This window comes from Falco rusticolus, chromosome 9 (assembly GCF_015220075.1).
Source record: "Falco rusticolus isolate bFalRus1 chromosome 9, bFalRus1.pri, whole genome shotgun sequence".
In the NCBI taxonomy this organism is placed as follows: domain Eukaryota; kingdom Metazoa; phylum Chordata; class Aves; order Falconiformes; family Falconidae; genus Falco; species Falco rusticolus.
The window spans coordinates 53,962,249-53,972,549 of NC_051195.1; the positions used below are offsets into that span (position 1 = coordinate 53,962,249).

The 10,301-nt window shown below is 45.6% G+C and overlaps 1 protein-coding gene across 3 annotated transcripts in view; it reads left to right on the plus strand.

Annotated features, from left to right (window-relative positions):
* Window positions 1–3,001, plus strand: part of TLL2 (tolloid like 2) — a 92,737-nt gene extending 89,736 nt beyond the window's left edge. For 2 of the 3 annotated variants that reach the window (XM_037400598.1, XM_037400599.1), the window contains one exon: window positions 181–315. In XM_037400598.1, coding sequence (XP_037256495.1) covers window positions 181–315 — 135 coding nt within the window. Of the gene's footprint in view, window positions 1–180 lie in introns of all 3 variants that reach the window. The other variant, XM_037400597.1, reaches the window with a different exon arrangement.
* The last annotated feature ends 7,300 nt before the right edge of the window (window positions 3,002–10,301 follow it).

Here is a 10,301-nt window from a genome sequence, read left to right on the forward strand (position 1 = left end):
CAGGGAATATGCTCAGGGAGGCAGAGGCAGAGCGGGGCAGGAGGTGCTGAGCACTCACTCTTCATGTTTGCTGGCCACTGTGTCTCCGCTGTGAGCTTATGCTCCGGTGTCGCAGCACAGCCAGGCGTTTTGCCTGCAGACCTGACCCCACCGTGTGCTGTCTTCTCTCCTTTTCTACAGCCTCTGGAAGAAATCTACTCTGCAGGGGATTCCATCATGATTCGGTTCCATACAGATGACACCATCAACAAGAAAGGCTTTCACGCCAGATACATAAGTACCAAATTTCAGGATGCATTGCACATGAGAAAGTAGTTTCACTGCTCCTCACAGATATTCCCCATCTGAAGACTGAGACATTTAACTGTGATCTTTGTCTTTTTTTGGTTTTGGTTTGGGTTTTTTTTTTAAGCTTCTGTGCACCTGGCCAAAAGCAGTGTACAGTATTTTCTGTAACTAAAACTAAATCCAGTCTCAAAGGTTTGCCTCTGCAATTATTAGCATGACCCTTTCCTGTTAACATACCCAGGACCAAAAACTGTCTTCTAATTATACGTGCCAGGGCACAAACATTGTATTTTGCACAGCTCACCATGGGGCTGAGTGAAGACTGAGCTTGAACTGAGAGAAGCCTTCATCTCTTGTGTGTCCTGTTTCTAGGTGACATTTCCTGAGCGTCCTGTACACGTGAGCTGTCTGAACGTGTTTTCTGGAGCAGGTGATGTCGACAGCCACCCTGTAGGATTTTCTCAAAGGACTTTGTGAGCCACCCACTCTCCCTTACCAGCCCAAAATACTCTGTGCAATAAGCGAACAACCAGACATCTGGAACTGCATCGCTCCTTCTGTCCTGTCCGTTTGTTGTCTTGGTTATCGTGGGTTGGGAGCTAGGCAGGGGCGCAGGGACAGTCTCTGTAGTGCTGCTAGCTGCTTGGATCACAATGAATGAGAAGGGCCCAGCGCCAGATTTGCAGTAGATGTCATAGTCTATGTTGGATGGGAGTATTTCAATGTGGTGGCCAAGGTGGCTGGCGGGGAAGTGCTGTAGTGGGATGCGAGGCACGGGGAGTGGTGGTGGCACAGCTTAGCAGCAGGAGTGCTGGCAGTGTGCCCTGGTTACACCACCAGGCATGGCAGCTCAGAGGGCTGTGGCAGCAGTCTGAGCCTTATCTTAAATAAGGAACCTCTCCTCCTCTCCCCACATGCATTTGCTTTCTCAGCCTTCTTTCCGCCGCTTCCTTCCCTTAGTACCACTTCCCTGCCAGCCCTCCCTCTGGCAGCCCAGCCTACCTGTGCTCTGCCGCACCGGCTGCCGGAGCACCTCGCCCAGGGGAGCGCTGCACTGGGGACGGCTGGGGTGTCCCTGAGCAGGGGCAGGCAGGCCATGCTGCGGGCCGGCTCTGGTGAGTGCTGGCAGCCTGGCGGGCATGGGCAGGCTCTGCTGGGCACTAGGAATGGAAGAGCTCTGCTGGGTCCTGCTCCCTCCCTGCTCCTCACCAGCCCATGGCCCAGGCCATTAACTTCATGGCAGGGGTGCAAGTGAGACGGTGACTTAAGCACTTTGAGCTATAAGGCTCAGACAGGCTCCGTGTTGCAGTTTTTTATGTACACGGAAGCTACCAAGCCACAGGCTTGCAGAATTAACAGGTAGCTCGGCACTTCTTTGGGAAAAAGTAGGGAAAACTGTGCTTTTGGGAAAACCGCTGTAATTGAGCTGTTGATATGAGGGGGAGGGGGGGAGAGAAGAAAAAAAAAGACTTTATTCTGAATGGTATTCCATTAAGGCACTCATGGGCAATGATGAGCTAAAAGCTGAGGTACGTTAGCTTTAATTAAGTATTTATAATCCCAGGATTACTATGTTTACATAACCAATGTACTGTCAGGCTCCGGGGTGACGTCTCCTCTCTGGGGTATGACTGTGGAGAAGCATGGGGCCAGCGCCACTGTCGGGCACAAACGACATTCCTGGAGATGAGGGCATTTGCCAATGGGCAATGGACAGGCCCAGCCCTCTCCGGAAGTCCTTGAACAGAATATGGTCCAAGTATTGTGAATACTAGGAGAAGCAAATGCATGAAAGTATTTTCTTGCTTAGAACAAGAAAAATAATTTATACACACACACACAAGATTATATGTATATAAAATGTGCATGTAGAAGACCACTAGTCAAAGCCTTAATAAGTGTCATGTGAACAATACCACTGACTATAGCTTTATTGCAGGCTGTATAAAACCATGTTACTTCTGTTTTGGTTTTTTAGCTCTGTTTTGTTCATTTTTTCAAATTTTATGGCCTTTTTACAGGCAAGACCTCTGATCTCAAGCTGTTTGACCATGCAGGTCTGGGGAAGTGAGCTCTGCTAGATGGGGCCTGTGTTTGTTCTTCTCTGCCTTGCCCCCCACACAAGCAAAATCATAGTGACTCAGGTCTGGAAATAAAAGCTTGACACCGATCCCTGTGAAACGGAAGGAAAATTTCAGGTGGCAAGCACAAGTTCAAGTTTCCTGGCTCTCTAGCGGGAGCAGTGGCTGGAGAGAAGGGACTGTAGCAGCATCCAAGGACTTTAACACCTCTGTTCTGTGTTCTGGTAATTTCCCATCTTCCTCAGCCTGGCTCACTGCAGATGCTTGCAATGCGGTTTTTTCAGATCTACTACCCTTGTTAGCAGTCATGTGGGTGTCCCCTGTGACAGTGTGCTCACAACTGTTGTACTGTGCATTTCAGCCGATGATCTATGTAGAATATTTCTGCTGTACTGACTGGGCTTAACAGTCAATAATTCTAAATGTGTGAAAGTTTCTTAAGAAAAAAGAAAAAAATGTCAGGCTCTGTAGTGTGTGTATACATATTCTGGTCTTTGTGTGGCTTTACGTTTCACTAACTAAAATAATTTTTTAAGAGAGGGAGGAGGAGGGGTGTGTGTGGGGACAATCACAAATGTACCTGTGCCCAGAATGAGTCTCTGCATTCATTAAAGGCTGTGGATTCAGTTGCACTCCTGTTGTGTGCATGTATTTGCTGCTTCCTCAAGGGGAGGAAATTCCTTAATACATTCCTTGTTCTGCCAACTGTTGTGTGTGTCTATGGCTAATACCAGGTGAGATTTACTCCCAGCAGGAAGTGACTTCCCCTTGAGCCTTTAGCTTTGTCTTGGCTCTTGCAATCAAGTGAGTATTTAGTGAGTGAGGCAGAGGAACAGGCTGGTCAGCCAAAGGGCTACATCTTTGCTTCATTCTGCATTCGTGCTTCGGCAGGCTGTGGTGCAGATCTGCAGTGATAAACGTTAGGGATCTGGGAATTAGTCCATAAGTAGACTTCCAAAGAGGAGGCTCATTTACTACGCCACAGGGTGTAGCCTTCAGCAGCAGGTCCCAAAGGCCCTAGGACGTGAAACTGCCACGCAAAGGACAGCAGGATGAGCATGGGGCAGATGTTCTTTGCTGCAGAGCTGTGGTCCATGTTCTCACTGTGGCAGCAAAATGTTCAGTAGCTAGACAGCGCCTAAAACTTCTCTTCCTCTTTTCGTCCACTGCTTGATGTCCTAAGGACGTGAAACTGCCACGCAAAGGACAGCAGGATGAGCATGGGGCAGATGTTCTTTGCTGCAGAGCTGTGGTCCATGTTCTCACTGTGGCAGCAAAATGTTCAGTAGCTAGACAGCGCCTAAAACTTCTCTTCCTCTTTTCGTCCACTGCTTGATGTCTGCCCTGCTTGCTAAGGATCATGTCTATGTTCTTTCCCCAACACATACAGAGCTCATGCGTGTCCCACCACACAGAGCATTTCCTGATGGTGTGTGTCACGGCCACACAAACCTTCGTGGTGACTGAATTTCCTCCCAGCCATTCCTAAAGGCACAGCAGCAGCGGAGATGAGGTAAGAAATACGCATCCCCATATAGCCTCCTGCACCAGAGCCCACAGCACAGCAGGACCCTGTAATGAGCCTGGAGGCTGATAGTCAAGTCAGCAGGTGGACATCATCTCCAAACTGAGGGTCAGAAGCCTTCAGCCACACAGCAAGTTACAGTCCAAAGCATTGCTGAAATATTAGGAATGATACAGTCCAAGTGAAGCTGGTGGGAAACAGGAGGTAAAACAGGAGATAGAACGTGAACTGGAGTTGCAGCTGTTAGAGAAATGCACAGACGTTTGCAGTTGCAGTGAGATAGATCGTGCACACATTAAGAATCTATCTGTTGGGTCTGTAAGGACCTTTTGCAGGCTTCCATCTTCCCGGCTGTTCAACTGTAATGTTGCCTTAATCTCTCTCTCCACCCTGACTGACTGCCACCAGTGCTGTGTGACATGGCTGGTCCTCATTTTCTCTGCTTACTTCTGGAAACAGAGCCTCATTTTCCAGCAAGCGCCCAAGGACCATCCAGTCACCATGTGTGAGTTGCTGAGGGAATATCTGCTGCCTGCCAGGAGATTCTTTATTCTTTAAAACCACAAGTGACCAGTGGTACAGCTCACTGCAGACAAAGAGCAACGCCTTGGACCGGGCAGGCTTGTTGCTCTCAGTATCAAGGCAGCAGAAATCCTCCACTTTGCCCTGGCGTTTCCAAAAAGGTGCCCTGGCAGGCAGGTGCTAGCCTTACAACAAAAGCAGGATTCCCCTCAGGCTGATCTGTGGCACATATTAAACATGCTGTGGGAGCCAGGGGCAGCTTTATTTGCCGCGGGGCTGGCAGAGAAGAGGTGGAGTCCCCAGCACCCTGAAGCCCAGCTTCCCAGGCGCATGACAGACCCTGCCCTGGGCAGGCACCAGCTCCGTGTGTGTGCTGGGACCCAGCCAGGTTATCTCCGTCACCCCAAGAGAACACCATCATCTCTTGCTCTTCACAGGTCCACAGTTCGGCTTTTAGCAGCAAGAGAAACCCATCCCGATATACAGGAGAGGAAAATGGGGAATGGCTGACCTAACAAGAGATGAGAGAACAGCTAGGTATTGTGAAGGAGAGGAGGAAAGACGAACATGGTTATCTAGTGACAAATAGGTGTCTGCATGCGTGTAGCGGTACATAGCTATGTAACTGCGTGAATGAGTTCTGCCCTGAGCCTGGTGGTACGTGCAGCTGCGGTTTGTGTCCGGGCTCAGAGATGTCAATACGGGCTTCTCTGTTACGGTAAAGTGTCTCTGGCTGCATTAAAAAAAAAAAAAAAGAAAAAAGAAAAGTGACTTTAGTAAGACTGCAACCTAATCGAATTCCAAGAAACGTGAGATAAGATGAACTTCTGAATTTTGTTCATAAGTTGTAATGGAGTGCTACCTGTATATGAATGCTAGAACATAACTCTATTTCAGTGTGACCAGAATTTAACATGCAACTGCATCAGCATATTGACAGAATACCTTTTATTTCTTTTTTTTCATAACCTCTAAACTGGGAACAGCTCAAGGTGAAAAGAGACTGTTCAAATCCCCTCAGCTGTTGCCTCAGAAGGAATAACGTGTTCTTTGTGTACAGGTGAATTTAACACAGCTGAAAATTTGTTTTGGGTTAGAAGTCAAGTATCTGTCACACCTTCATCCCCACCACCACAACCTTTAAGGTCGGTGGGAAAAGCATTCTGTACTCCGTTGCAGCGGTGAAACTTCAGTTGAGCTGCAGTAGTTTGCGTACTTAACTGCAACTCCTTTGGTGAAAATGAAGTTGTCGTAGAAGTTAGACTTTAACTTGAGTATCATACCATTTGATACCTTGTAAGCGAGAAAGATTGTGTCCTGAGAGCATGCTCTTTCCCACACTTGTGCCTAGAGTTATACTTGAAATCAGTTTGCGTGTTAAGTTTAAACCTAATCACACAGATATCTCAAAGTCCACAAAGATACATCACTGCTTAGGGTATTCTTGCAGTATAGCAGGTGCAAAACTCGTTCCAAAGTAACGATCTAGTGAAGCGTTTTCCTTCAGGAACACCATTTTCTCACTTCTCATAGGTTATACACCATACAACATAATATCTCTCCATAAAGTGTCTTGTGACTAAACTGCATTCTGCAAATTTGTATTAGAAATAGATGCTTGCATTTTCAGCTGGTGAAGTTCCCTAAGATAAAGGATTGTGACCTAGGCATTGTTATGAAGCTCAAAGATCGCGACAACAGTGATGGAGAAGAGTGATTTAACATGTAGTTGATTTATGGTTCATACAGGACTACATCACACTACAAAACCGGTATGAATTCAGAGTTGTGGATGTACTGCATGTTCAGGTAATAGTTTATCTACAATTTTTTTTTTTTTAAAAAGGTGCCTAAGCTATAAATACTGTATACTGCGGCGAATGAAGAGACGGGACGCAGCTTGATGCAAGCAAATGTCAATTTATTGTACAGAAGCACGAGTTTTTATACACTTTCAGAAGCTGTGCGTTTTAAACAGATTGGTTCTTGAAGCTAAGCCTTGCATACTAGGCAATCCCTGATTGGTGGTTAACTACCATCAATTAACAGCAAGGTGTTACCTTTCCTTGGCGCCATCCTTGGCGCCATCCGTCTCCCACTCCCCTGTGCTCTGTAAACATGTCTCATCATGTTAATTGTTGTCTAGACAAGCTCGAGTACATTCCCCTCAGCTAACTGATTGCCATGCATGGTCCTAGTTTCCAGACCGCTCCTGCATCTCCCCCTTCCTGTTGCACAAAAGGAACCTTTGAAACCGAACAAGTAAAACCAAGGTATAAGTAATAGAACAAATAAAACCCCAACTGAGACATATTATTAATGTCAAAATAACCCACTGTCTTTGTTCCGTACAATTTTACAATTTCCCCTTTTTGTTTTTGAACAGCTAGTACCAGGTTTGCCATGTTCTGCAGGGCCCTTGCAAACATGACAGCAACCAAGGCAATAGCAAACAAACAATACTGCCAATTGAGTGAATGGATGCCAAAAAGGCTGAAATTTTCTCAGATTTTGTTAGCATGTTGCTGCAATGGGGCGCCTAAAATCCACGCAGCACATACCATCAGAATCCTCACAGCCATGTCCTTGAACCAACAACAAAAAGCAGTGGCAATTTTGACGCACATTCTTAACTGCATACCAAACAAGGTGATTTAACTCTTTAATGCTTTCCCTGCTGTTACTCTGGATAAGAGAAGAACTGCTGCGACACGTTCCCATCATAGCCTCCTACTACATTAGCATCTACAGAAAGACAATTATTGACTTTCAAACTGTAAACGGTATAATCTTCTTTTGGATTAACATTATACATAGATGGAAGGGCACACCAAACAAGAACTGGTTCAGTCAAAAAGTTCGAACCATCGCATGCCTTCTCTGAACATACCTCTGGGGTCATTCCCTTCATTCCCTCTCTTTTTTATGCAAAGAGAAACACTTTTACCATAACAGAGAAGCCCCTATTTACATCTCTGAGCCCGGACACAAACCGCAGCTGTATGGTCCACCAGGCTCAGGGCAGAAATCATTCATGCAGTTACATAGCTATACATCTCTACAAGCATGCAGACACCTATTAAACACTAGATAACCATGTTTATCTTTCCTAGTCTCCTTCACAATACCCAGCTGTTCTCTCACCTCGTTAGGTCAAATATTCTCCAGCTTCCTCTCCTATCTCTCTCTTCAGACATTCTCTATCCTCCTCTTTTTTGCTTGTTAATTGCGACAAGGCAAAGGTTGTGTGTAGCTGGGTGACCATGACCTGATTTATGTTACAATCAACTAAACACTGAATACAGGAAAAAAAGGTATGGGAGACATAAGGCAAACATCAATAAGGTGGTTAAAGATAATTATAATAAAACCTGTAATACTTTTGAGTCATGGCCCAAAGTTTCCCAGCCGTGAGAAGAGACCAAAGGCATCCCGCCCCTGGCTCTGTTGCAGATCTTTGTTTTAAGGCTTTTGAGTTTTGTATACTTTTGTAAATTAATTCACAGTGGTCACTCAGATTCACGTAACACATCCTATCAAAGTCTTTACACTTGTGTCCCTGTGCTAATAATAAAAATCAATAGCAACTCAGTTCAGTAGCAACATATGATGGACAGAATCAACATCTGTTAATAAGCCAGAAAAAAAAATAGTATTTGTAGTATTACTTTGTTTAGCAAGCTAGCAGCCTAATTTACTAAGCAAGTTAAAAGCGTGTACTATTCTTACAGAAGAGATTAAAGAAGCAAAAATCTGTTATGCTGCATTCCAGAACTCAGCCTGAGAATTACAGTCTGCTGTGAGTTCTGTGTTACAATCATTTGACACATGTTGGGGTTGCGATTGTGAAAGTTGCCCATTTACAATTTTCATTGACATTATCACAGCTAGTTGTTTTAAAAGCAACCCTTGAGCTTCCTGATGTTCGACTTGTTACAAAATATTCTGAAGCCAATCAATAAAGTTAGTATTAAAGTTAGTGACTCTCTAGGACCCCGCAACACTGTGGCAAGACTCCCGCATCCTGACTGCCTTAATAGCCATCTCATTCATTTGCAAACAGTTGTCCCTGGGATACCTTGCCTGAGTCACAGAATCGGCACAATTATTTTCTCCAGCCAACTGCTCATAGTTAACAGCAACTCCCCGATTAAGGTTTTCAGTCAAGGCCACTACACATAGCTCACAAAAATCAAATAACCACATCATATACTGTATCAGTTAGTACCATACAAAGCAATAACTTCCAATCATGCAGTGTGAGTGTATAAGGCTCTGCCATCACTTCAAGAAGGGACATAGCAAATGCATTATAAATCCTCCCTTCCCGCACTGCTTTGCTTAACCCTTTAACAGCCTCGTATTGCAGAGGCTGCCACTCTGCAGGTTGATTTGTCTGACAAAATACTGAACATGCCATAGCGACTCCCAAAACCCATCACTGAAGTGTTTCCCACTTGCATTCCTGCCACCAATCCCTCAGACTCCCTTTCACCCTCCCCAAAAATACAATCAATGCATCGGGAGAGACAAGGGGGGCAGGGGAAAGGTCTAGCTCCTTTTCCAGATCTATAGGACCTGGATCAAAAGGTTTAACAGAGTCAATGAAATAATTTTCCGAGTTGTCCTGTTCCCATGCTTGCTCCTGTGTTGCGAGGGTCGCTGCAATCAGTGACAGAAGCTTTGGGGGCAGAGGAGGTGTGGACAGAATCGCCATCACTGACAGTGTCTTGAGAAGAGTCATGCTGTCAGTGGAATTTACAGCTTCCTCTGGTTTAGCACCGATAGTAGAATTAGTCCACACTTGGCAAAGAGTAGTCAGAATTTGCCACCAAGATGTTAAATGCATTCCCGACACAGAGTTCCCCTCCGCGGCAGCATCATACAATTGGCTGCTGTCTGTACACACTTTCATTCTTTCAAAGTCTCTAAAGTTTCTTGGCTGCTCACCTGTCTCGATGAATACAGGTGTTATCCTCGGGGTTTAGGTTGTCCGCCTGGTCCAGACAGCAAGACGATCATTCAGCCAAGCCGTCTCCTCCAGAACGCAGCCCTCTTCCACGAGCTGTCTTTTTGTACAGACCAGTTCCGTCCTTATTCTTCCAAGGCTTCGGAACACCACCATAGGGGTCACCATTTGAGGAGACTGAGGCACGGACTCCCTGATCTGACTAGAAGACCCTTTATGAGTCCATATACGTCTCTTTCTGGGGACGAAGCCTGATTCCCCATTACGGATTTCCCACAGCTCACCTCTCAACTCCGGAGGGATTTCAGGCCGGCTCCTGCTTCCTTTCAGCAGATCATTCAAAGTTCTGTGGGATTCGCCGCATGTCGCTCAGATAGGCGATTCGAGAGCCCTTCACGTTAGATACTTAAACGCATCACGTCGGGGTCACCAATTTGCGCCGAATGAAGAGACGGGACGCAGCTTGATGCAAGCAAATGTCAATTTATTGTACAGAAGCACGAGTTTTTATACACTTTCAGAAGCTGCGCGTTTTAAACAGATTGGTTCTTGAAGCTAAGCCTTGCATACTAGGCAATCCCTGATTGGTGGTTAACTACCATCAATTAACCGCAAGGTGTTACCTTTCCTTGGCGCCATCCTTGGCGCCATCCGTCTCCCACTCCCCTGTGCTCTGTAAACATGTCTCATCATGTTAATTGTTGTCTAGACAAGCTCGAGTACATTCCCCTCAGCTAACTGATTGCCATGCATGGTCCTAGTTTCCAGACCGCTCCTGCATCATACTATTGTCTTTCCCTATTTTTTTAAGCATTTTTTTATTTCCCTGTTTGTGTATAGTTTTATATATCTATCTATATATAAACAACCAACACAAAGCAACCAGAACATTTTGAGAAACTTTTATAGTTAACTT